At 50.8% G+C, this 26,895-nt stretch overlaps 2 protein-coding genes across 3 annotated transcripts; one reads left to right on the top strand and one right to left on the bottom strand.

Annotated features, from left to right (window-relative positions):
- The first annotated feature begins 1,382 nt into the window (after nt 1-1,382).
- On the top strand, nt 1,383-9,216 carry SHROOM1 (shroom family member 1). 2 transcript variants are annotated; one of them, XM_080674406.1, is made up of 9 exons: nt 1,383-1,436; nt 1,855-2,014; nt 5,518-6,526; nt 6,620-6,672; nt 6,902-7,111; nt 7,309-7,848; nt 7,950-8,076; nt 8,184-8,456; nt 8,538-9,216. In XM_080674406.1, exons 3-9 carry the CDS (start codon nt 5,558-5,560, stop codon nt 8,868-8,870), a joined length of 2,505 nt encoding a protein of 834 aa, XP_080530532.1. In that variant the 5' UTR covers nt 1,383-1,436; nt 1,855-2,014; nt 5,518-5,557; the 3' UTR covers nt 8,871-9,216. The 2 variants fall into 2 exon arrangements, with proteins under 2 accessions (XP_080530532.1, XP_080530531.1); XM_080674405.1 differs by lacking the exon at nt 1,383-1,436 and having other exon boundaries at nt 1,439-2,014.
- A 5,838-nt stretch (nt 9,217-15,054) lies between these two features.
- SOWAHA (sosondowah ankyrin repeat domain family member A) lies at nt 15,055-18,554 on the bottom strand. The gene has a single exon (XM_080675378.1). The coding sequence runs from the start codon at nt 18,237-18,239 to the stop codon at nt 16,584-16,586; it is 1,656 nt and encodes a 551-aa protein (XP_080531504.1). The 5' UTR covers nt 18,240-18,554; the 3' UTR covers nt 15,055-16,583.
- Between the last annotated feature and the right edge of the window lie 8,341 nt (nt 18,555-26,895).

The following is a 26,895-nucleotide window of genomic DNA, read 5'->3' on the forward strand; positions in this document are numbered from 1 at the left end:
TGCAGGAGGCAGCCGATCAGTGATTTTCATAATTGATGTTTCTATCTCTCTCTCCCTCACCCCCTCCCTTCCTCTCTGAAATCAATAAAAATATGTATATTTTTAAAAGGCATAAACTTGGGAAGATATTTGCCACAAGTAGGAAAAAAATGTTAATTGCCTTAATATATAAAGAGATTTTACAAATCAATAAGAAAAAGACTAATAATCCAATAGAAAAATGAACAGAGGAAATGGAGAGATCACAGAAGGTAATACAAATGGCTTTTAAATGTACAAAATGATGTGCAATTTCATTTATTTTTTAAAAAGGAAATTAAAACAGTGAGATACTATTTTAACCTTTCAGATTTCAGAGATCAAAGTTTGATAATGTACTGTGTTAATGAGGATGTAGTGGAAATGTAAATTGGTAAACCTCTTTGTAAGAAATTTGACAATATCTACCAAAATTAGAAATTTCCCTACCCTGTTACTGTCTAACCAATTACCCCAAAACTAAGTGGCTTGCACATTTACAATGATTTTGCTTATGATTTTGAGGGCCAGAACTTGAGGAAAGGCTAGTTCTTCTCTGATCCATATATGGTGGCAGCTGGGGTGGCTGACACTGAAGGATTCACTTCCAATTCATCTTTGAGGAATTTATCCTACAAATGTGAGCAAAATTAGGGACCAAGGATATTCGTTACAGAATTAGTAATAGAAAAAGACTAGATTAACCTAAGTGCCCATCAACAGGGGATTGGGTGAAATAACTCCATCTGTGTCCATGCAATGAATAACTGCACGTGTTAAAAAGAATGATACAGTTCTATGAACTGATATTGAATGAGCCCCAAGATATAATTTCAAACAAACAAAAAAATCAACCCTGGCTGGTGGCTCAGTTGGTTGAAGCATTGTCCTGTACCCACAAAGGTTGCGGATTTTATTCCCCCATCAGGGCACATACCTAGGTTGAGGGTTTGATTGGGGTGCATATGAGAGGCAGCCAATCAATGTTTCTCCCTCTCCCTTACTCTTTTCCTTCTTCCCCCCTCCCTTTGAAATTGGTGAAGATGTATTCTCAGATGAGGATTTAAAAAAATAAAATAAGGTGCAGAACCTCTTGAAAAAGTACCTATGGGAAGAAACGTTTTTACAAGCCCTTTACAGTAAACCACTGGAAACCATATATGCACAGCCCAGAGCAAGAGGCCAGACGGGGAACTAGTGTCCATCCCTGAGCCTGGGGCTAGGCCACTACTCGGACACTACGAAGGGGCGGGCAGCTCCCGGGGCAGCGCCACAGCTCAGCGCTCCCGCCCCGGTGGCCGGACGTGGCGCCTCCCCCGCAGCGGCTGGAGCCTGGAGGTGGGGTCCGGAGCCGGAGCCCGGGCTCTGATGTCACCGCGCGCCGCGGGCGCCCCAGCACCTCTCTGGCTGGAGCTCAGGTACGCGGGAGTCCGGGCGGCAGATCGCGCGGCCGGGTCCGCCACCCGCTTCCCGGGAGAAGGCAGGGCTGGCCCCACGGCGAGAAGGGGCGGGGGCCGGGGCGGGGTGTCCGCGGGCCGCGGAGCAGCCGGTGCGCCCTGGACACGGAGGTGTGGGTTGCACGAGTCGAGGGGGGCCCTGCGAGTCGTGGTGCTCTTCGCAGAAAGCTGGGGGGCGGGGACGAGACCCGCCGATCGGAGCGGCGGGAGCTGCGGGAGCAATCTGGTGGCCAAAGCCCCCGGAGGGTCTCACTCGACCACCCTCCGCTCCCGCCCCTCGGCCGCGGGCCGCTGGAAAATGTAGGTTTCTCCCGTCCATGATCGCGCTGCCCACCAGCTTGCGTTCTGAGTCATCCCTCCCTGACGGCGAATTCAACAGGAAAGGCCGCGCCATGAGCCGGCCCGCGGCCATCTGCTGCCCCAGCGTTCCCGGGGACCCCGCTCTGCCGCCACGCCACGTGACTCGGACGCCCCCTGCGGTCGCAGGCCTGTGCCTCTCCTCTCTCGCGTGTCTGGACTCTCAGAGCTTGAAGACTCAGGTATGTGATCCAACCATACCACCGCCTCCTCCTCCAGGGGTCAGCAGCATCCCGCATTTCCTGCACCGCACGAGTCTCGGGGAGACTGGGGGAGGGGCGCTGGGGACTGGGAGAGCCCTGGGACTTTCCAGAATGACTGCCAGGCCAGACCTACTCTGGGGAGCTTGAATGCAAGACAATGCCTGGGACCCAGAAACTCAGTCTGGCAGGAAGCCTGCCTTGCAGGAGTGTCCCCTCGGTGACACTAGGTGAGCCTAGTGCTGGGGGAAGACCATCTGGAGGGGCGGCCTGCACAACCTCTCCTAGGTCCGATGTGAGGTGGTCTTTGAGAGAGATACCTCTTACTTCTGACCATTGTTGGTCATGTGAGTTAGTCCGCCTTTCTGGTCACCTGATCTGGATCTGCTCCCGTTGGCCTGGTATGGTTTTACCCACTGGAAGCTGTCTTCATTTATTTCCCCAACAACCTCTAACTAAACACCTGGGTCAGCCTGCTGGCCTGGTGCAACCTCTCCACTGAGGTCCTGACCCATATCCCAACTTCTCAACTGCCAGACTTGCCACAAACACTTTAAAGCCCACAGGCCTCAAATTGAATGAGCACTGGACCCCTTGGCCAATCCCCATCTCAGCTTTCTCCTTTCTGAGCGTGGCACCTGCATCTTCCAGGCCCCCAGCTCTGCATGCTGAAGTCATCTTTCTCTCTTGCTCACTTGTAAGGTGATAAGTACATTGCAAATGCCCTCCTCCACCCGCCACAGGACCCCAATCCGGTGGTTTTCTAGTAGGGAGTCCATGCTGCTCCCCTGCTCTGGCAAGGCTTGGTAGAAGAGCTCTTTGAGCTACAGCTCCAGGACTTCGCTGCAGGCACGGGCCCTGCAGCCCAGCCCACAGTTGACACTAACACTGATGCTGGGGCTCCTGAGCTGAGCCATCTCCAGCCACAGGGACTGCAAGAGGCTCCCTGCAGCCAGACAAGTGTGAGAACTCCTTACTCTTTGTGCTGAGGCCCCAAAACACACTAAAGGTGCTGGGCCTTCCTGGCACAGCAGGTTCTGCAAAGGTGTGAGTGTCCTGCATGGCTATCAGCCCGCTGGGGCCACCACTGCAAAAGCATCCTTGAGACAAGAGCAATAAGAAAATAGATATGTACCCACAGTTTTATTATCTGTTCAAGCTATTTTTATTTAGTGAACTCAGAGTTTTCTTTGTCAACAAAGTGATTCACAAATAAGACAGAATTTTCAAGGCCTTCGTTGAGGAAACATCGTTGTACTTGAACAGTCACCATGCCTGTAGATTCAGCAAGCCAACATGGGCAGGCAGGGGTGGCATGAGCCAAGGTGCTCCCAAGCTGGGCCCAAAAGGGTAGGAAGAGAGGGCTAGTGTCTGGGCAGGGAGGATGGGTTTCCTAGAGGAGGCGACTGTCCTCCCAGGGCAGGGCTGCTCCTCGAGTAGCTTCTTGTCTTCCTGAAGTCCAGAGAGTGGAAACCCTTTGCAGAAGCGGTCCCCAAGCCTGAGTGTGAGGCCCAGCCCGCAGGGCTGGCCTGAGGGGCATAACGATGCCTCCAGGTGAGTGACGTCAAGGTGGTCTGGTCCCAAGATGTCAGCTGAGAGCCCCTCCTGGGATTATTGCAGTATTGCCGCTCCCTTGTAGGAAACAGCATGTCCTCCCACCACGAACCTCCCGCCCTACCCTGACCGGCATTCTGTAGCGCCTGGGGTCTCAGAGAGGGTGGGAGAGTGGTCCTGAGCTCCAAATAATGTCTAGAAGGCTCACATGAACTTGCTTTTTCAGTTCCTACACCAGATGGGGGGCACCCCCTTCTGCACGCCCCACCAAGCAGCTCAGGGAAGGCCAGCCCTCTCTCCAAGTCCCCATAGCCCATAAGGACCCCAGTTTCCCAAGACTCAAAGCTGCTTTTACCCCTGACCAAGGCATACCCACCCAACTCCCCACCCCCACCCCCTACACCGACAGCCGCCGCAGGTCCAGGCTGCGTGTGGATGAGGCGGGGGAGATGCGGTCGCCCCCAGGACCCAGGGCCTCCATGGCTGCACTGGGAGGTATAGATTTCTGGCCAGTTCTGCTCCAGGCTGTGCTTGCCTGCTTTTCTGGTTCCTCATAAAGCATGAGTAACCTGGTCAGTGTCCATGGTGGCGACTGCCTCGCCCAGTGCGGCCCAGAAAAGACTGCTAGGGAGGAAAGAGGGAACGGAAGCAGAGGAGCCCTCTTCCTTCGCCTCCATCTACTCCTTACAAGTTGGCTCCTTACCTTGCCATTCAACAGATATTTAACATCGACTACATGCTGGGTGTGGGGGTCCAGAGATGCGTACACACGGCGCCTGTCCTTAGGAAGCTCCGGGTGGGATGGGAAAAGGAATCAGGCAAGCCAACAGTTACAACACAGGGTGGTGAGTGCTGCAATGGGGGAGGTCAGGACACTGTCGAGATTCCAAAAGGCCAGGAGACCCCTAAGCTGAGCCCCATTGGAGGTGCAAGAATAGCAGGACAAGAGGGGGTGAGCCTGTCATTACTAGACAAAAGGCAGTCTCCAGAAGCAGGGACTCGGCCAGTAGTTTCATGGGAGGTGGGGGGACTTTCCCACAGTGGAGTGTGGGCTGTGTTGGAGGCTTCAGGCATCTGGGGGCGGGGGGGGGGGGGGGGGGGAACTGACTCTCAGCAGGGTTTGCTTCTAGGAAATTGATCTGGCAGCAGTAAGCTTGGAGGCAGGGCTCTGCCTCTTACCAGCTGTATGCCCCTGGGCAAATGACTCCCCCCTTAGAACCTCAGCTTCATCTGTAAAATGCAGAGAGCAGTTGGGACGAGCAAGATAAATATTTATATAAAGCACCTGGAACATAACTGGCAGGGGGGAGGGAGGACGGCTGGGAAGCTGACCTGCCACCTGACCTGGGCCTTCCAGTCTCCTTTCTTGTCCCCCAGAACATTCCTGACCATTGTTTATCAGGGAAAGAGCACACGGAGAGGCTAACAAAGTGCCAGGAAGCAGCCGGGTGGGACAGGGCTGGGAGGGAAGGCGCATGGGTACATTTTCAGGGCTCCCGGAGGTACCAGCCAGGAGAGCCCCTGCAGGGAATGGGCCAGGGGCCAACTCCTGTCCCTGGGCTGAGACCCTCAACCTCCAGAGTTGCTTCCTGGGTTTGGGCCTACTGCCCATGCCATTTTTTTTTTTTCTCCATAGAGGAAGGGAAAGGGAGAGACAGAGACAGAGACATCCATGATGAGAATCACTGATCCGGCTGCCTCCCCCACGCCCCTCAGTAGGGATCGAGCCTGCTACCCGGGCATGTGCTCTTGACCAGGATGGGACCTGGACCCTTGAGTCCGCAGGCCAAGGCCTTACCCACTGAGCCAAACCAGCTAGGGCTGCCCATACCATTCTTGAGCTGGGTGTAATGCCAGCGCTTGAGACAGAGTGACTAGAGGGCATTGGTAAGCACCTAGAGCCCCATCACGCGCCATCTATGTTCTTCCAGGCCCTACGGAGCTAGCTGGCCAGCGCTGATCCGCGCAGCTATGGAGGCCCTGGGTCCTGGGGGCGACCGCGTCTCCCCCGCCTCATCCACGCGCAGCCTGGACCTACGGCGGCTGTCGGTGCGCGCCGACTCGGCCTACAGCTCCTTTTCCGCAGCCTCGGGCGGCGCCGAGCCGCGCACACCGTCTCCGGAGACCGACCTTCTTCCCTACCTAGACTGGGACTACGTGCGCGTGGTGTGGGGCGGCCCGGCCCCCACCTCAGCCGCCGCCGCCCTTCGCGCCTCCCCGCAGCCCCGGCCCGCGGCCGCCGCGCGCAATGGGCTGCGTGCCCCACAGGTCCACGGGGGGCCGGGGCCGCTCAGCAGGCAGGCCACCCCGCTGCTGTACGCGCTGGCGGCCGAGGCGGAGGCCGCAGCGCGATCCGCCGAACCCCCCAGTCCGCCGGCCTCGCGGGCCGCCTACCGACAGCGGCTGCAAGGCGCTCAGCGGCGCGTCCTCCGGGAGACGTCCTTCCAGCGCAAGGAGCTCCGCATGAGTCTGCCGGCCCGCCTGCGGCCCGCGACCCCCGGGCGGCCCCCGGCGGCGCACCCGCGCTCCGCCTCGCTCGGCCACCCGGGCGGGGAAGGGGAGTCGGCGCGCTCAGGGGCTCCCGCGCCTGGAACAGCCGGCCTGGGCCGCCTCGCCAACCAGCAGCAGCAGTGGTGCTTCTCGGAGCCAGGGAAGCTGGATGGCATGGGTCGGGGCGTTGGGATGGCTGGGGAATGCTCGGATGGGGCCTGCTCCAGCTTTGGCTTCGCCAGGCCTGAGACCCAGGAATTGCAGCATCAGGCGGTGGCAGAGTTCGAAGGTCACCAGATCAGATGGCTGAGAGGCACAGAGGACGCCGAACCCCTCTCCTTGAAGCTCGACAACGATGTCTACAGGCCTGCTCGAAGGAGTCAGAGCGCCGCGTCAGGGGAAGCTTTGGGTCCCTGGGGAGGCCCAGGAGGGGCCATGCCCATCATCCAGGTCTGGAAGAGAAGGGCTGCAGGCTTGGGGTGGGGCACATCTGGGAGACTGAAAACTTGAGCCACATTACATCTAACTTGTTTGTCTTTCCAGGCTGTTCCTCAAGGTGCAGAACCCACACCCTTGTTTCAGACCACACATTCCAGGTGAGAGACATTGGATCACTCTTGGGAGGAGGCAGCTTTCACAGCTCTTACCCCAGAAAAGAGAAGGCCTCCCACCTACCCTCAGCCTGAGCCTTGGGGCTCTGTATTTTGCAAACCAAATCCCCAACTGCCCCCCAATCCCCACCCCCCAACACTTTACTGTCTCTCTGGTGCAGAACCAAGAGCTTCCGTCCTGGTCACTGTGGTCAGTGTGGGTCTCTGCCTCCAGGTTCCTGACTCAGAAGGAAGCTGCAGTGGTGTGTCCCTCAGAGGGTCCCCAGAGCAGGCCCATTGACTGTGAGCTCAGAGTCCCAGAGACCCACATTGTGTGTGCCCGGCTCCCTTCCCTTCCTGATGATGAGGTCTTCCTGGAAGAAGCCCCGCTGGTCAGAATGAGAGCACCTCCAGACTCCCATGCCCCGCTGGGGCTCCCAGCCAGGTGAGTTCTCTCTTGCTTCCAAGCAGAGTGAGACATCCCCTTTGCATACATAGCTACACAGTGCCGGAGGGGCAGGGAACCCGCCCCTAGCGGAAGCCTGGGAGTCTGGGTGATGCGGTGAGGGCAGGTGGCCCTTGGAGACCACCACTGGTCTTCAGCCATCACTTTTTCTGATTCAGTGTTCCTTCCGTTTCCAGTGTCCATGCCTCTGACCCACAACATGGAGCTGGCTTGGGCCAAAGGCCTGACGGGGCTACAGTGTCCCCAGAGCACCCCCTACACGGGTGCCTAGAGACTGCAGGGGCAGGTGACTGCTGGTCCACATGCTGTCGTTCCCCTGGGACTGCAAATGGTGACGTCCCAACCACCGACTCCACTGGACTGCTGACGACGGACTTCCCTGCAGCTGTAGAGAGCGACTCCCTCAAACCTCTCCCCGCTGATGCCCTGGGACCTCCAGGCAACGATACCCAAGGGCCTCCCGATGACACTGCCTTGGCTTGGGGCACTGTCCAGCCTGGTTCCAAGCCAACATGGCCAAGTCCACGCCTGGAGCAACTGGTTCAAGAGCTTGCCAGACTGGATCCCTCTCTGAGTGACACGCTCACATCCTATCCCAGCCCAGAGCCACCTCTGGATCTGCTGGATGGGCTGATTCCTTTAGCTGAGGTCTGGGCTGCAATGAGACCAGCCCGTGGCAAGGCAGGAGAGGAGGCTGCTGTTATTTCTGAGCCATGGTGAGTAAGGGGCACCAGGGACTCAGGGGATTCTAAGCCCCTGCAGTCTGGGGCAGAACAACCCAGGGAGCTCCCTTTATCCCCCTGTCCCATCTATCTAGCTCCACCCAGGTCCTGCCAACTTCTCAGGAAAAAACAAGGCCTGAACACCTTACCCCTCACCCTATGTCTGACCAGCCATGTGGCCAGGGTCTGCCTGAGTCAAACAGCAGCATCCAAGCTAAGAAAGTGAGTGTGGTGGGATTGCTGGAGGCTGGGTGGGACAAGAGACCTGAGTTTGGCCTGAGATGTCAGGAGCCTGGCCCCAGCTTTAAGTAGCCCCGCCTTCCCTGCAGGTGGAGCTGGCGGATCTCCTCCAAAAGATGCTGGGGAACCTTCAAGGCGAGCAGGAGCAGCTGCAGGGGACAGCCCAGACCTGGGCCAGGCGTGGGGCTGCGCTGGAGGCGGCGGTAGGCCAGGCCTGTGCACCCCGCGAGCTAGAGCAGTTCAACCGGTTCATGGCCGACCTAGAGCGCGTGCTTGGCCTCCTGCTGCTACTGGGCAGTCGCCTGGCTCGCGTGCACCGTGCCCTGGCTAGAACGGGAGCACACGTCGACCCTGAGGAGCAGGTAAAGGGGTTCAGGCAGCAGGAGAGCAGGGCGGTGAAGCGCACTTGCCCCGCTCACGGTACCCTCTCCCTGCGGCTCCAGGCCTCTCTGTTGCAGAGACTCGGGCTCCTGCAGCGGCAGCAGGAGGACGCCAGGGAACTGAAGGAGCACGTAGCGCGGCGCGAGCGGGCCCTACGGGAAGTGTTGGTGCGGGCACTGCCCGCCAGGGAGCTGCGCGCCTACTGCGCCCTTCTCGCCGGCAAGGCCGCTGTCTTGGCCCAGCAGCGCAGCTTGGACGAGCGGGTCCGGCTCCTTCAGGACCAACTGGATGCCGTCAGGAGCGGCCTAGGCCATCAACCCCCATCTCCCAGGCTGGCCTCTTCCCCAGGGACCCGTCCTCCGGATAAACCGCCCTTCTCCCCTCTGCTTATTTAGTTATCAGCGGTGGAGGTGGAGAGCTTTGCCCCTGCCTTTCCCTCATGAGGCTGGGGGTGACGCTGGTTTATTCAGTGCTTTCCCCTTGGGGTGGGGATGACCCAGGCCAGGCCCTCCCAGGATACTTCAAAGCATTGTGAAGTGGCCTCACCCAAGTCTTGTGTATGATTTGGTAATTAACATATGGATTTTACAAACTGCAGTATTCCCCCGTTTTGTGATGAGAGATGGGCTTGGTGAGGGTTGGGTAGAGGGGGAGGAGACAAGTCAGAGTCTCAACTTAAGATGCAAAACAGCCGGTTATTCCTCTCAATAAAAACTGATGTGAGAAGTGTGATGCCACGTGAAGCATCGTTTGGGGGAAGGATCTTGTTTACTGGTTACAGACAGCCCCTTACCCGACTAGAGCAGAAGAGGGGATTGTTGGAGGATTATCAGTGAGGTCTGAGAATCAGGGAGATGAGAACCAGGTTTGAAAACGGGAGGGACCGGTAAACCCTAACTGTTCTGGTAACGGCATCACTACCAAAGCCGAGGCCTGACTGCCTGAGTGGAGGTCTCCTTTGCTGGTTTTACCCAAGCCCCCAACCTCAGTAGTGGAAGTGGGGTACTGCCTCCCTTCAAGACCCAATGGATATGGATAAAGTCCCCAGTGTTTTCCAATGGGTTCAAATGTTTTGCTGCCTAAGAACCCTGACAAATGCCCAGTACAATCGGAAATTTGGGGACATTCATGCTAAGAGCTTTCTTCCTCTTCTAATTATGTTATCAAAGTTGACTTTATCCCACTCTCCTAAGGAGACTCCACTGGGTCCGCCAGGCTTGAGGAGGGCAGTTGGGGGTGGGAGCAGAAGGTGAGCCCTGGGGGACCTGGAGACCTACCTGTGAGGGCTGAGGACCTGGGGAGGCAGCTCATCTGTGCGCTAGAGACGCTGACTTGGGGGTGGGCTGGGGTTGGAGGGGCTGAAACAGGACAGGCACGCTCCTGCATTTGTGCATCGGCCCAGTGTGCCCAGAATCAGTGTTAAGTTCTCAAATACACCTGTGAAAATCTGCTTTCGCATTTGTAGCTGCCAACACCAGGGAGATTCAGAAAATGGTTCATGCAAACTCGCAGTGTATTTTTGGAAGTTGGGCACATGAAGAGCATGTGTGTTTAAAGCCACTGACCCCAAAGTGAGAAACCGCTGCTTCTGGGCTTGTTTTCTGATGCCTATTGTCACCAAGTGCAACTGGGTGGGGATTTTAAATGGCCGCATTCATAGCAAAAGCCTTAGTGATAACAGTGGTGCTATTGAGCACAGAACAAAGCTCACATTGTGCCTCTTTATAAAAAACATATGGGGCTCCTGCAGAGGCAGTTGTGGTCCTAACATTATGCTTTGAACACTGCGGAGCCCCGGCTCCAAGGTCCTCAGCCTAGCAGGGCAGCTGGCTGGAATCTACTTATTTCTGTCTTCTGCCCTGTACAGGCCCCACTGCGTTATCCCATTGTGACAGTCTGAGAAACACACTTCAAGGGTCCGTTAGACCAGTGGGAATGGTGTATTGCAGAGAAAGCACTCCCAGGCCGGAATAGCTGGAATGGGCCTGGGGAGCAGCGTCTGCCATGGTCCAGTTAAATTGCACTTTGGTTCTGTGCTGCGGTTTCCCATGGGGAAGTACAAGGCTTCTCTGTTTTTCCCTACAGATTAGGGGAGCCACCAAAGTAGGTGGGCACCAGCTGCGCCCGTCCTTTCATGTTGTCCCTGTCTCCCTCCTGCCCCAGTTATTCTCCCGCCCACACCGTTATTCTTTCAGAGGGCAAGAATGAGCTCACCATACTAGCAGGTGTTCCGTGTTGGTACCACAAACCAAGACTTGAAGGACCAGGAGCCGGGTGAATTTCACCTCCCGGACGCTGCCAGCAGAGGGCACTGTTCTCCTTACGATGGAAGCTGCTACCCCCACTGGACCACCTGCAGCCTCCCAGCTACCAGGCCCTCTGGGCTAGCCACGGGGGAGCAGTGTCCCTGCTGGGCCTGGAGGCTGGGGTTAGGCCTTTTTGCTTCTGTCGGAAAGCAATTCTGGCCTGGCAGCCCTTGGGAAGGCTGTCTCGCTTTCCTTAGTTTTTGGTTAATGAGAAGTGAAGAGGAGGGAAGCCAGGGGTGTTGATCTCGAGTATCAATATAAAAAAGAGCCTTATTTAGTCCCCCAGGGTGGAACAGGGTCTCTTGGGTCTCTGTGGGGGCTTCTGGCCCCACCCCTTGACGTCGCCCGCGCCCCACCCTTCCCCCCAGTCGCCCCCGCCTCCGCCCCGCTGCCCGCGGTGGTGCCTCCCGGCTCTGCCCGGGCCGGCTGCGGCTGGGATTGTTGCTGAGCAACAGGCAGCCCAGCGACCGCCTCCCCAGCTCGCCTCATCCCGCCCTCGCTGCTGCTCCTAATATGGATGTAATTAGTGTACTTTTACCTTCAGACTGCAGATTGGAAACGGAACAGGGAAGCAATGTTCGCGTGCCCCAAAGCGGCGCCAATCTGCCTTGCACAGCCGGCTCCGCACGCCATGTACCTCCGCGAGCGGCTGGCGAAAATCTCGGGGATCCTCACTTGTAAATCAGAAGTTTAAGAGGGAATTTAGATCAATTGTGGTTGAGAACCGCAGAGAGGGGAGGTGAATGGGGAGTGTGGGGGTGGTGGGAGGCAACTGTTACAAAGCAATCTTCTCTAGGACCCTGCAGTGTTATCATCACAACAGGTGCTTACCTGATGTCTTTGAAATTTCAATCTCCCTCCCTCCCTCCATCCCTCCTTCTCCCTTCCCCTTCTTTCCTCTTCCCTGTAGTCACACCTGAGGCTACTTCTGCTTCAAGGTTCAAGTCCAGAGGGGTGGCAGTTGTGGAATGGTGAGGCCAGGGCAGAGGTTGAAGGCAAAAGGCTACCTGGAGAGGAACAGAGTTTATTTATTTATGCAAACATTGTAAAAGGTCAAATAATTTATTAAAGGAAAGGGCCCAAACGAGGGGAGAATGCATGTCCTGGTGTTACTGGAAAGGGGACCTGGCCCTGAGCGGCTCTGCCTAGGACCCAGCAGGAGTGTGCTGGGGGGTGGGGGTCTTTAACAGCATGAGTCCACTATGAGGGACATTTATTAAAGCTGGAGACAGTAAGACAAGAAAGGGCTTAACATAGAAGCAACAGGAGAGCCTAGATGGGCTGCCTTAGCTCTCTGGGAAGTCAGAGAAAAGGGGGCCTTGGGGACAGGTTCAGGGGACTAGCCTGGGTGGAGCTGCCACTGCCCATTGCTCCCCTGGTTACAAGCCTCATGGGGTTCTTTAGAATTTAGGCGATTGGAGTTAGCATGCCTGTGCGGAGAGTAGAAGGAAAAGGGAAGGGGGGGGCCCCGCTCCTCAGGGAGAGCACAGGCTGGGTCCTTTGTGTTGAGGGTATTTATCTCACTCTTGCTGGTGGGAATCTTAGAGGAGGCCTCAGAGGAGGGTCTCAATGGAATATTCATCAGCTTTTCAGGTGTGTTCTTTCAGAGTCACGATCTCCACTGCTTGGTCTGGGCCCCAGGGCAGGGGGTCATTAGTCAATGCAGCTGGTCCTCGGGCAGGGCAGCCCGGGAGTCACTTGTCTGGTTTTGCTGCTATTTTGGGCCTGGAGCTGAAATACAACTGATGCCTAGGTGTTATTTTTAAGGAGGAGAAGGTCTGGAGGGTGGGGGGTTGTCTAAACCACATGACCAGCAATATGCTAGTGGTGGAAATGTTACCCTGAGGGTGAGGTTCTTGTTTTCCCAGTTTTGTCCCTTGCTAGTCACCCAGGGCTTTCTCCGCTGGTGACCTTGTACCTGGCCCATTGTCCTTGCTCTGCTCATGTCTAACTGCCTATAACACTAGGTGTGCCTAGCTTTATGACTGTGTGTTGAGGGCTGAATGACAACTGTCTAGTTCTGGAAGGTGGGGGTAGGGATTCTAAAGGAATATGAAGAAAGACATTGTTATGTCTCTCCCTTTTTTTTTTTTCAAATTTTTATTAAGGTATTATATGTGTACATATCTTACCATTGGATGTCTCTTAATTAAATCAATATTACATAGCAAGTATGGAATAAGTTCCCTTTTGTGGAATACATTTTTTTCTTGCAAAGCCCGTTGGTATTTATTTATTTTTGTTAATTCTAACCAGAGGATTTTTTTTCCCATTGATTTTTAGAGAGTGGAAGGGAGGGAAAGAGTAGGGGTTGGGGAGAGAGAGAGAGAGAGATAAGCATTGATGTGAGAAAAACATATCAATTGGTTGCCTCCCGCATATGCCCTGACCAGGGTTGGGGACAAACCTGCAACCCAGGTATGTGCCCTTGACCAGGAATCGAACCCTGAGACCCTCCATTTTTCGGGCTGACACTAACCACTAAGCAAAGCTGGCCGGGGCTTGATTGTTCTTTATGTGTACAATCACGAACATGGTAAACAATGGTGATCATGTGAAGCACAGCCACCAATCAGAGCTATTTGGGAGTGCAGCTAGATACCCCTGTGGGGCCAGCTTGGCACCCCTGGTAATATTTCAGGTTGTAGTTCCCAAAGACCTCTATCTACTCATTCCCTGTTTCTCCCGCTATAGCCTGTAGGGTAGGGACTGCCAGTCTTCTGTCCCACAGAAAAGGGACATGGAGCTTGGAAAGTTGGGTGACTTTCCTAAGGTCACTAAATGGGTAAAGAGCTGAGACTGAGACCACTTTGCTTTTCTGCAACAGGATATTGTGATGGGAAAAGCACAGGATGCCATCCCACTGATACTTTACCTGGCTGTGGGGCCTGAACAAGCCACTTACCATTTCCCTAGGCTCCGGTTTCCTCACTTTAAAACCAGCATACTGATAGGCAGACCTTTAAGGTTGTAGTTAGTATCGGCAAAGTGTTTAGAACTGTCCCATAAACACAGGTCTTATGTGCATTCCCCACACCCTGGTCTCCATTAGTTAAGTGAGACATGCTCAAAGACAACCTCCAACCTTCTATAAGAGAAATAAAAAACTTTATTAAAAAGCTTGCTCTGGATGTGACTCACATGCATCTACATCAACAATTCTCCCTGTTACAAGGAGTGCCTCTCTTCCCTGTGGTCATCCTAACCAGCTAAATTGCCTTAACTTATAAACAATTATTTTTTGTGTGTCAGTTGGAAATACCCTTCCACAAGTGTACCTCCTTGCTAGGCAATATATGGTTCTTGAAAACTTTCCATAGGCACATCAAACCATAATTTCCTAGTGATTTACCTTATAATTTCAGAAAGTGTTGGCCTGCAAGGAAAAAGCAGTGGTTTCTAACACCTGAGTTATAGGCTTAGTGATCTTAAACTCTTGTCAAATGTTCTACCTCATTTATTTTTATTTTTAAATGTATTTTTATTGATTTCAGAGAGGAAGGGAGAAAGAGAGAAAAATAGAGACATCAGTGATGAGAGAGAATCATTGATTGGCTGCCTCCTGCATGCCCCCCTACTAGATATCAAGCCTGAAACCTGGGCATGTGCCCTTGACCAGAATCGAATCTGGGATCCTTCAGTCCGCAGGCCGAAGCTCTATTCACTGAGCCAAACCGGCTAGGACTGTTTTACCTCATTTAAAAAGATTGCAGCACACTCTTTTGAAACATGAAGATTCTTCTAGCAGTTTGAGTAACCCTCCTCTAATTTAAGGTGCAATAAACATTAGTTATTATTACTACCCTACTGGTTTAGATTTTGATCTTTCTCAAGGTGGGTCATATTTGTGTTTGTGACCCTATTGTAGTCAAGTCAAGCCTCTCTTTCGCCATGGAAAATCTCTTACTATTTTATTGCCTTCTAGACCTTCAACCACTCAGATTGCTATAATTATTGCCTCCCACAATTTTCCTGCAGAGGTAGAAGATTTCATCTGCATTTAAAAATAATCTATGCAGCTTAGCTAGTGTTCTTGCAAGGAAGGTGGGAAGGACAGATCGGAGCTTACATTTATCTACAGTGTTGGGTACCGTGGCCACGTGGGGTTGACGCCTTTTATTTTGCAGAGCAATTCAAACTCTTTCAGTGATAAAGTGGCAGAAGAGGGATGAGGAGAAAAGGGAGATTAAGTAGATAAAAAGGAGAAGGAAAGAAAAATACAGTGGCAAGAGCTGTAAAAGGCTTAAGGGAAGTACATCATCACACAAGCAGAAACAAAATAGGAGACTGTTTATTTCATTGCTTAAATCAAAACATTCCATGAAGGACTGCCTTACATAATTTCAGAGCCTCACTGAAACATGTGTATTTGGGAGGGGAGCCCACTACCTCGTGCCACAAAAGCTATTTGATATAACTAATGACATGCAAACACAATTTGCAAAAGCAGAGTATTACCACCATATGATATTAAAAAAAGGCTGAGCAAATAGATTCCACATCTTTAAAACAAACCAAAAAAGCCATTATAATTACACTGTCTTGAACCTGGGAAATCTTGGCCATACCTACGAACCTTCTCAGTTATAGAAAAGGAGCAAAGGTCCAGAGACATCAAGTCACCCCTCTGAGGTCACTGAACAGAGACTTCACATTTGTTATTTTGGATTAAGTTGTTTGCTTTCAGAAATGGATGTCATGTACTTTCTAATTGAACAGAACTTTCATGTAAAATAGTTGGTCCTTAATTGTATTCATTACTGTTTTACCAGTTATTTTTCTGGTATGCTTTTTTTTTTTTTTGAATGGCAGCCCAACTTTGAATAGTCACCTACTGCATTGAAAGTCTCAGCCAGATTTTAAAAACCACAGAATGAGAAATATGGTACAACAGTGCAATTCACATAAATTACATTTAATTAAATATTCATGCCAAATCAAAATAGCCACCCACCAGTGCCAAAGACACGTGTTTATATTTCACCATAAAGATAACCACAAATTAAAAGTATTTGTCCAAATGTCTCTTTTCTCTTGTTAGTAAATCACTTTTACTCCCAAGACACACTTGCTTCTTAATATTTAGCATTCACAGTACAAGTGAAATTAATTACATTTGCAATGGTCATATTCTGTGTTCAAGACTCTCTGAACTCTTGATTGCCTAAAACGAGGTAGATAAACATTTAAGGATTTTGTTGGTTGGGACTAATTTCCTTTAGATCTTGATAATTATGTTTTTAAATAGAATTCCAAAATCTTTACCAAAGATCAAAAATGTCTAAGCATGTTGCCTAAAAATGGAAAAATATAATTTCAAAACGTTATTATGAAAATTGTTTTACCTCATTTCAATTTAAAAAACGGGATAAAAGCATCAAATTACAAAACCACCAGTATCTTACAGCTGACAAACCACCCAACCTCACACAACACTTAAAAGAGACCCTTGCAACTTGTTCTGGCTTGGGAGTGTATAGATGCAGAGGCACTGGGTTAACTCATTAAGGGACCAGACCAGCTGCTGCCCCTTAACCTTTGATCCTAAATTTCAAGTCTCCTCCAAAGTTTAAGCCTGACTTCTGGCATTTTTCATAGGAAGCTCTCGCCGAGACCTTGAATCCCACCTCTGAAGGCAGGTCAAGCTACAGACAGACGCTGGAGGCATAAGCCCACCGGGGTAAAACACTGTAGAGGACAAAGTCGGAAACGGGATGGAGCCGAAAGCGTTGGGCCGCGGTCATGCGCAAGCTTAGACTGAGGGGCAGGCCGGAATAGATCCACGCTGTAGCCTCAGGACTGTCAGGTTGTGGGGGGCAGGCTGGGCATGAGACCAGCGAAAGGTCCTGGAATGGATCCCCGAGAGATTTCTGAAAAGGCCGGCAGGCCACTGCGGGTCTTTGTCTTTTTACGAGGAGCTATGGGCGAGGCACCCAAGAACTTGCTGAAGGAGCCCGACTTCCTCAAGCCTCGAGCTAGGTCCTGGAGCATCAGGTCATCGGCCAGGACGCCCAGAAACGCGCTGGTGGTGGAACTGAGGATGGTGGCGGCCACCTGCACCGGGCGCCGGACCACAAGACTGCCATTAACACCACTGGTCCCATCGGGTTCGGAAGAGCCTTGCAGGCAAGGGTCGCCAAGTAGCCGGCGCAGCGCATACGAGGCGCCCTGCCGCAGGTACTGGTGGGCCCGCCTCCCGCTGTGGTCACGCACGTGCACCTGTGCACCCAGGCCCACCAGCAGCACGGCGACATCCTCGCGGCCATGCAGAGCGGCCAGGTGCAAGGGCGTGTAGCCACCGTGTGAGCGCGCGTTCACGTCGACTGGCGCGCCCCCGAGCCGCGCCACCTCCACCAGCTGCAGCACCATCTCGCGGTCGCCGCTCTTGGCGGCCCAATGCAGGGCTGTGAACCCAGATATGAAGTCACGCTTGGCGGCCAGGCCGCGGTCGCGCAGCAGTAGGCCGTGCAGCTGGTGGTTCCAGCGGCCACCGGCCGCCCGCACCAGCCACTCGTGCTCGGCCGGCTCCAGGGGCACGGCCGACGGCGGCGGCGCGATGGGCACCTCCTCCGTGTCGGGGCTCAGCAGGCGCGGGCCGGCGCGCGACAGGCGCCTCAGGTGCGGGGAGCGGCCGAGGCCCAGGCCAGACTCCTCCACCGAGAGCCGCCGCCGCAACATGGGGGAGCTCCGCGGACTCGGCTCCTCCGACAGCTGCCGGCGCAGGCCCTGCTCTTCGGCTCGGATCCGGAACGCGGCAGGGCCGGGGACACAGCGCACCGGCAACATGCAGGGCTTCTGGGGAGGCGCGCGCCGAGGGGGTGGCGGCGGCCCTGGCGTCGGTTCCAAGCCTGGTGGCTCTGTGTGGGGCAAGGCCTCCTCCGACGGTGCCCTAGTCGGTGGGGCCATGTCTGCAGAGAGCCCCTCGGAGGGCTGGGCCAGCTCCACGGGCCCCCCGGGCTGTTGGGTCGCGGGGCTTAACAACAGCTCCCCAGTCGGCGGGGTGGGCTCGGAGACCGGAGCCTCCGGGGTGTCCTGTGGCTCTGATGGCGGGGCCGGGTCCTCGGGTGCTTCCACCGACCGCTGCGCGGAGGCCGAGGATGGAGCCCCCGAGGCAGCGGTTTCCACCAGTGAGATGGACGTGATCTCGGGCTCGGGGGCGCTGGAGACGCCGGGGGGCTGGAGCTCCGGCACCTCCCGGGGCCGCAGCTTCTTCCTCAGCACCACGAACTTGACGCCGTCGAGCTCCTTCACCACGGCCACGTCGTTGACGAGCTGCTTGAAGCGGTCCCTGCGGGCGGCACGGCCGCGCGGGTCGCCCGCGTCCAGCAGCGGCTTGAAGCGGCTCAGCAGCTCGGAGTTGCGCACCTTCCCGCCGTGCTCGTGCAGGAAGCCCAGCACCGCGGCCGGGCTCACCCCGGCGGCCGCAGCGGCAGCGGCCGCGGCCGCGGCGAGCGCCATGGTCGGTCCCCGCCCGGCAGGGAAGCCTGGCTGCCCCCGTCCAGCGGCCTCGGTTCCAGGTGGCTGCGGCAGGTGTGCGTCGCGGCGCCCGCTGGGACGCGCCGGAGCCGGGGTTCCGGGAGTCACGTCCGCCTCGCCAGGCTCACCTGATCGTGTCCACCGAGGCCGAACGGGCGTGCCCCGAAGCTGGACCGCGATCACGCCCACGCCCACGCCGCAGAGCCCGGGTGTCTCCAGGAGAAAGGCTCTCCGGGTCGCCGCGCGCGCCCGCGCCCGCCACCGCCGCCCCGCCGCGCCCCGTGTCTTCGGGGTAGGTTTCTGCCTTTATATTCTGTCCAATGGGTGCCAGGCTCCATCCCCCGCGTTTGGTGCTCGCTTTACAGGTGACAGCTGCCACCAGGGAGCGGAAATTCTCCACCACCGCTCCCCCCACCCCCCAACTCCATACACACACCCCAGAAATTAAAGGCGCAGTTCCCTGCTGCAGCTCGGCTCTGGTTGCTAGGTGGGTGTGTTTCCCAGGAATGAATGCCGCAATCGACCTACAAGGAGGTTAGGATTTTATTCCTTTAAGAAATATTTACCACAAAATACCGGGCGATTATTTAAAAACAATCATTTCTTTAAAGACTTTCAGTGCCTCTCCTGTAGTCGAATGCCATTCATACTGGCTTCATGCAATTTGCAGCAAAGACAATTAGCTGTGCGTGGCAATGTATGTTACACGAGGTTTAGAAGAGATGTTTAAAAAAAGGAATTTTCTTATGAAGAAATAATACATTTTCACATCGAATTTGGGGGATAAAACCACAGAAAAACATAACGAGTAAAAAAATATCACTTGAAATCACCATTAACATTTTGAAATATTATTCTCCCCCATATACGTGTATACATGTTTATGCTTTAAAATAAGAATGTGAAATTGAAAATATGCTGTTTTAAAAACTTCGTTTAATCCACAAATATTTGTTGAGCACCTTGTGCGTGCCAGCACCTTTTCGGGTTGTGATATGTCAGTTAGCAAGGCAGATAAAAACCCCTGACCTATGGAGCTCACATGGTGGTGGGGGTGGGTGACAGAAGTAATGTAATGAATCTGATAATTTTATAGTACGCTAGATAACTACTATGGAAACAATAGCGTAAAACAGGAGGGGCAGGTTGCAATTAAGCAGGGACTTGAAGTGATCAGGAATGGTTCACTAGCTAAGTGGAAGAAGAAGGAACCACCAGGGCAAAGGTGGGGTCAATTAATTTACAAATAGAATACTACAATATAAACCCAGAGGCACCATACCTTAGTACTGTAGCAGGGGTTCTCAAACTACGGCCCGCGGGCCACATGCGGCCCGCCGAGGACATTTATCCGGCCTGCCGGGTGCCGCTGCCTGTCCTGCTTAGCAGCCAACTTGTCCCCAGCCCGCAGTGTGCATAGGAATTCGTTCATAGTTGTTTTTTTTAAACTATAGTCCTGCCCTCCAACGGTCTGAGGGACAGTGAACTGGCCCCCTGTTTAAAAGTTTGAGGACCCCTGAATTAGAGAGAGCAAGACTCTGGAGTCAAAATTCCACACTTGAATCCTAGCTCTACCTTAGGCTTGACCTCTATGTACCTCAGTTTTCTTATCTGTAAATGGGGGTGACAATAATAGGATAGTGCTTACCTCATTAGGCTGTTGTGAAGATTAAGTCAGAAAATAAACATAAAACAATGCTTGGCCCCCAGTAGACATTCAGATTATTGTCAGTAGTGTAGCCACTACTATTATTACTACTTGTTGAAAAGAAAAAGAGAACAGTAACATGAGAAAGATCCCCCTTTCTCTAATCCCCAAAAGCCATTTTAGTCTTTAGAAAGTATATGATTTCCAGAATGCATGATTAATCGTTTTTCCCTCACTTTATATCTTATTGTAAGTATTTTCCCCAATGACAATATTCTTTACAAATGATTTTTTTAAAATATATTTTTATTGATTTTAGAGAGGAAGGGAGAGGGAGAGAAAGAGATAGAAACATCGATGAGAGAGAATCATTGATCAGCTGCCTCCTGCACACCCCACTCTGGGGATAAAGCCCGCAACCCAAGCATATGCCCCAACAGGGAATTGAACAGTGACCTCCTGGTTCATAGGTCGACCACTGAGCCATGCAGACTGGGCCACTGTTATTTTTAACAAATTTTAGCGAATAGGCCAAAGGTTGGAAAAAAACTGTAGCAATTTTACCAACATAAATAAATATTACATGTCTATTTAAATCCAAAAGTCATTGCTGTCAACAGTGTTCAGAGAATTATTAGCATGTGATCACACTGCATCATGGGAGGTAACTGGGCTATTGTCCCCTGGACTGACTTCCTGTGGCAGTTTTAATACCTGCAGGCCAGTGCTCGAGGTGGCATTCATTTACTAGAACTATTCTGCACACATTTAAAACTGCTGTAATACATATGGAAGTTTTCTGTGAAATTAAACTTTTATATATACTTAATTTTAATTATACAAATGGGTCTACATAGGTAAAAACAGATGGGCTAATTTGTCAAATGTTTCATTTAAAAAATATATATATTTTATTGATTTCAGAGAGGAAGGGAAAAGGAGAGATAGAAACATCGATGACGAGAGAATCATTGGCTGCCTTCTGCTCGCCCTACTGGGGGTCAAGCCTGCAACCTGGGCATGTGCCCTTGACCAGAATGGAACCTGGGACCCTTCAGTCCATAGGCCAACACTCTCCCTCTCCCTTCCTCTCTGAAATCAATACAAATACATATATTTAAAATAATAACAACAAAAAATACAAAGCAAAACCACCCTAGCTGATGTGGCCCGGTTGGTGGAGCATGGTCCTATACACCAAAGTTTGTGGGTTCCATTCCTGGTCAGGACACATATCTCGATTGTGGGTTCAGTCCCTGCGATGGGAAGCAACCAATTGATCTCACTCTCCTCTCTTTCTCTTTAAAAAAAGAAAAATAAAATAAAAAATCAACCAATAAAACACAAAGCCAAGACAAAACAAAAATATCAGGCCTATTAACCCAAGGAAGTTTATGTACAAAAAAGTACAAGACTGTGAACGTTACTTAACAAACATTAACACCTAAGAAATGGCATTGAGTAAGACACTTTCTTGATTTAACAGCAACAGTCTACTAATTTCCTGAGGTTTCACAAAAGGAAAAATATACAATGGACAGTCTGGCTGCTGATAGGAAATCTGTACTCACCAGAGAAGGCTGGTTTGTCTCCATGATCGATCCAGGTTCCCCCATGGCTGCTGAGCTGTGTTGCTGGCCCACTCCTGACATTCAGACAGCCTGTGGCTTGCTCAAAACTGCAGTGGCTTTCCCTCTGATTCCCCTTTATAGAGGAAGGGAGTGGATAACCCCATCAGTAGATAATCCTGTCTCATATCCATCCTGTTCCTAAATCTTTATACAGAAATGCCAAAAGATGGAATTATTGACACTGTTGAACACTGTTACTGTTTTCAAAAAGTAATGCACTTGTGGATGGGGTGGTGTTTGCAGTTTCTATCAACATTTGAATGATTTTATCACCCACTATGGCTACATTCCATAAGAACAGCCGGTGTCGCTCAGTGGCTGAGGGTCGACCTATGATCCAGGAGGTCACAGTTCAATTTCCAGTCAGGGCACATGCCCAGGTTTCATTCTCTATGCCCAGTGGGGGACATGTGGTGATTGAGCAGAAGGCAGCGGCCAATCAATGATTCTCTCTCATCCCTGATGTTTCTATTTCTCCCTCTCCTTTCTTCTCTGAAATCAATAAAAGTATATTTAAAAAAATGAATCAAATAATTCTTATGTGTTTTTTTTAAAAAGAAGAGGAATGGAAGTTTCTATGCACAAAAATTTCCATGCAATTTATATATATATAATCAGTCCGCAGGCCCATGCTCTATCCACTGAGCCAAACTAGCTGGGGTGAAAACCACTCTTCTTTTTTTTTTTTAAAATATATATATATATATTTAAATATATTTTATTGATTTTTTACAGAGAGGAAGGGAGAGGGACAGAGAGTCAGAAACATCAATGAGAGAGAAACATCGATCAGCTGCCTCCTGCACACCCCCTACTGGGGATATGCCCGCAACCAAGGTACATGCCCTTGACTGGAATTGAACCTGGGACCCTTGAGTCCGCAGGCCGACGCTCTATCCACTGAGCCAAACCAGTTAGAGTGAGAAAAAAAAACAAAACACCACTCTTAATATTTGTGGTTTACTCTGGGAGGTTTCCTGTATACATCCAGAGATATAAACACAGCCATGTATACAGTCTACATCAATGGAATGGGACCGCACATTGTTTCATAACCCGTGCTTCTTAGTAAAGAAGCTGTAACCAATGCTGGTGTGGATGGAAGAGGGGCCCTGCAGGAGCTGATGGCAGGCTCCCTGGGAGAGCTGGTAAGGGTCATCAAGCTGGGCCAGGGGGGGCAGAAAGACAGCAATGGGTGCCAAAGACAGTTCAGAAACAGAACTTGTATTATATTGCCTGTTTTCATTTTCACAGTCACATTTCCTTCATTGCAATTTTCATTTCAATAGCCACTTTTTATATTTTCTTTTCTTAGCCTTTTCAGGACAAATTGCTGGTTCCCTTGGAAAAATAGTTTCCATGACCTCATTGGTAGTGGAGCCTCAATCAACTTGGAATTTTGTTCTGCCTCCTCTCTCCACTGGGAGGAGTCCCCTGTTCAAGATCATTATTGATTTATGAACTCATTTTGAACTCATTTTGACTGTGATCACTAAGAATAGACAAGGGCTTAAGTACTGATTGAAAAGGAATTGCTGGTACAAGCAAGTTCATTGACAGTGCTTAACAGGCTTCAGGCTCTGAGCTATACAATCATGCTCAAGGTCACAGTTAATTGGCTGAACCCAAACTTGACCCCAGGCTGATTCCAAAGCTTGTGCTCATTTACTGTGTAAAATTAGATCACTGATCACTTAAAATCAATGTTCTGAATGTTAACAAACATAGGGGGGAACTCCTCAAGTAGAAATCTGGCTTAAACCTTTGTACTTGGGCATCTGAACATACTCTGCTTTAGTATTTTCAGTGATGGGTCTATAGTTTGAGCAAACATTAGAGCAAGGATGCCAATGACATCAGTTCCTCAGGCGGTTTTTAATTTTAGGTACCCTGCTGTCATTGAGGCCATGGAATCAATTCTTCCAGTGACCAGCAGTTTGCCCGTAAACATTGGGAAGATCAAATACAAAATGTATATTTCTAGCCCAGCTGGCGTGGCTCAGTGGGTGAGCATTGACCTATGAACCAGGAGGTTCCAGTTCATTTCCAGGTCAGAGCACATGACTTATTTGCAGGCTCAATCCCCAGTGCGGGGTGTGCAGGAGGCAGCCAGTCAATGATTCTCTGTCATCACTGATGTTTCTCTCTCTCTCTCTCTCTCTCCCCCTCTCCCTTCCTCTATGAAATCAATAAAAATATTTTTTAACGTCTATTTCTATCAAGGATGAAAGTCTGTAATGTGTCTTGAATATGGGTGAACACAAGTGGGAGGACATTTGTTCCTAGTTCAGTATCTTAAATTTGGAGGCAGTCAGGGTAGAAAGCACTTCATATTTTTAAAAATCACATTATTAAATAAATATAAAATTAAAAACCATCCATAATCTGCATTATATTATGCTATGCTATGTTATGTTATGTTATGTTATGTTATGTTATGTTATGCTATGTTATGTTATATTGCAGTGCCTATTCCAACCCACACTACCCTGTGAACCCCACAGGGAGCCGTAGTAGATGCTTTATGTCGATGATTGTCTTGTCCTCTCATGACAGCATGAATCGCTGTCTTCCATTAGGCTTAGTCCACCACAGTCTGGCTCCTCTGCCCCCTGGTGTCTCACCAAAGTATCACCATGAGTATCTGGGGTGCCAGTAGGCGGGAGCATCAGGGACATGAGGGGGATGGGTTCCTCAGAGTGGCAGTAAAGGGACTTTGCCCAGATAACCAAGTTTTGCAGTCAGGACTTCCGGAAGGAATCATGTTTGTTCCTGCTAACCAGCATAGGGGAACAAGAAGGGCCTTTTTGCCCTAGCCAGTTTGCCTCAGTGGATTGAGCCTGCAAATAAGGCATGTGCCCTGAAGGGTCCCAGGCTTGATTCCAATCAAGGGCATGTACCTTGGTTGCAGGCACATCCCCAGTAGGGGGTGTGCAGGAGGCAGCAGATGGATGTTTCTCTGTTATCGATGTTTCTAACTCTCTATCCTCTCCCTTCCTTTCTGTAAAAAATCAATAAAATATTTTTTTTTTTTTAAAAAAGAAGTGCCTTTTCTTTCTCATGCCTGTGACTTTTTAAGCCCAGTCTTTTCTGAGGTCAAAGGGACTTTATTTCTAAACCTCAGCGACAAATGTCAGATCCTTGATCTCTGTTGTAAACTGAGCTTTTGTATCTGTGGTTGACTTTTCAGGCTGCTGATCTGATTTCTCAGACTTGCTTGGTTTCTATGCAGGGAACCAGTAGGCCTGGTCCGCAAAGACTTGGAAGGCTGTGTCCTGGCTGGGGGATCAGGGGCAGACCTTGCCCTTTGCTGCCCTCAGGTATGCATGCTTTATTCTTATAGATGAGTTGTGACTTAAAATATTTTTTTCTTCTACACCACGAGGGACATTTTGGGGCTCCATTTTCCTTTCACATTGGTCGGTATCTAAATTAGGAGAGCTTAGTGTGAAAGCCCTGCCAAGTCCTATTTTAACCATTCCTTTAATTGTGGAGCCCCTGCTTGGGCCAGGATGGACAAATCAGGAACCTGTTTGGGTATTCCATTCAGGTGGGCTTGGAGATGACAGCACCGAACATCTGGAAATAGAGTTCCACCAACAGCATATGGCTTTACAGATAGACAACTAAGAAATAGCTCAACTTTTCCCTAAACTCTTATACTAGCATACCTGTAGGTTTAGCTTGCCTTCTGTTTAGTATCATGGGTAAAGGTAGAAAGAATCCTTACTAGTACACATCAACTTCTCCAGCTTCCTAGTCAATAGTTCTTAGAGCTCATTAACAGAGAGCTCAAAATAAAATTATTTAAAATAAGTTAGGCTAGTGGTCGGCAAACTCATTAATCAACAGAGCCAAATATCAACAGTACAATGATTGAAATTTCTTTTGAGAGCCAAATTTTTTAAACTTAAACTTCTTCTAATGCCACTTCTTCAAAATAGACTCGCCCAGGCCATGGTATTTTGTGGAAGAGCCACACTCAAGGGGCCAAAGAGCCACATGGGCTCGCGAGCCGCAATTTGCCGACCACTGAGTTAGACTAAAAGACTGAAAGTTATATGTAGATTGAGCTCCTCCCTTCAAGATGGAATGGGTTGGGGGAAGAGTCAAGCTGAAGTTGGGGTAATTGGGGTAACGGAATGAGGCGGGCAGGCAGCCAAAAGGCTTGTCTCAGAAGATAAGTACTTGCTTGCTGCCTTGAGACTATCAGCTAAGTAAATAGCAAACAGTTTTACTAACAGCCCTTTGAGCAATCATTTGTGCCATTGAGCAATGAGCAAGAAACAGGAGGATGAATTCTGCCTCTGAGGCTGTGGGGTCTGGGGAAGAAGTCCCTAACAGTACTGGCTTGACTTACCTGTCTTAGCTTCATTGAAATACTAGCAGTTCAAAAGGAAAACAGGGATGATATAGGTCTCTTCTCAGGTACCTGTCCCCAAGGTGGCTCGAGCTCCCAGGAGCAAGGTGCTGTGTCCTCATCAGTTGGGATATTGTTCTACATGTTCAATAAAGATTGATAACGATGATTTGGCAACTTGTCACGTAAGAATGACTTTCATAGCTTTGATTTTTCTTTTTCAGAATGGGGTCACAGGGCACTGTTGTCAGTAACTTCAATAGTTATGCAGTATGTTCAACAACTATTGATAATGATAAAATAGTAACAGTTTGTCACGTGATAGTGAGTCTCACCACTTAGTTCTTTTTAAAAATGAGGTCATGAAAAATATAAGAAACAGGAAAAAACCCAAAAAGATAAAAAAATAAAATGGGGTCAGAGTTTTCTGTCTACACACCTCTCATCTGAGTCAGTAAACAACTTGGCTGTGTTACAATAAGGGGTACGTAGTTCAAGAATTTTTAAAGCCAGGAGTGTGGCCATGGAGAGGGCTGCTTTTCTCCACTTTTCTGGATGTAAAGTTCTGGTTACCTTCTTAGATGTTGACTGAATGGAGGTTATCATAGCATAGTTAGCAACGCAAACACCTGCGCTAGATCCTGCAGAACATCAATTCCAGATAGAACGGCTGGAGTAAGAGCAAGGAACAAAAATACAGAGGTGCTTGTGGCGCTCACAAGAGGAAAGGCTCGACTCCACCCCCCCCACCCCCCCCCGCCCTCCCGTGTCTAAAACACAAACTATTGAGGGCTTCTGTCTTACTGGAAAGGGGCTGGAGGCTGCAGGGTGGCTCATTACGTGTGGCACCCTGTTCCTTCCTCTCTTCTTCCTTCCCCAATCTTGCTCTTCTTTAACAATGATGACAGAATTTACTGGGCAAAATAATCCTTTCTTTTTTAACTGGAAAATTTTGTCAAAATGTCACAATGTCCTAATGTCCTTTGAGCTCAACATAAC

The sequence above is a fragment of the Plecotus auritus genome, assembly GCF_963455305.1.
Source record: "Plecotus auritus genome assembly, chromosome: 6".
NCBI classification, from domain to species: domain Eukaryota; kingdom Metazoa; phylum Chordata; class Mammalia; order Chiroptera; family Vespertilionidae; genus Plecotus; species Plecotus auritus.

Excerpts from the sequence above, each read along its gene's own strand:
- SHROOM1 (XM_080674406.1), top strand. The coding sequence starts at position 5,558 with ATGGAGGCCCTGGGTCCTGGGGGCGACCGCGTCTCCCCCGCCTCATCC. Across the intron at positions 7,849-7,949 it reads GCTGTTATTTCTGAGCCATG|CTCCACCCAGGTCCTGCCAA; the intron begins GTGAGTAAGGGG and ends CCATCTATCTAG. Across the intron at positions 8,457-8,537 it reads ACGTCGACCCTGAGGAGCAG|GCCTCTCTGTTGCAGAGACT; the intron begins GTAAAGGGGTTC and ends CTGCGGCTCCAG.
- SOWAHA (XM_080675378.1), bottom strand. The coding sequence starts at position 18,239 with ATGGCGCTCGCCGCGGCCGCGGCCGCTGCCGCTGCGGCCGCCGGGGTG.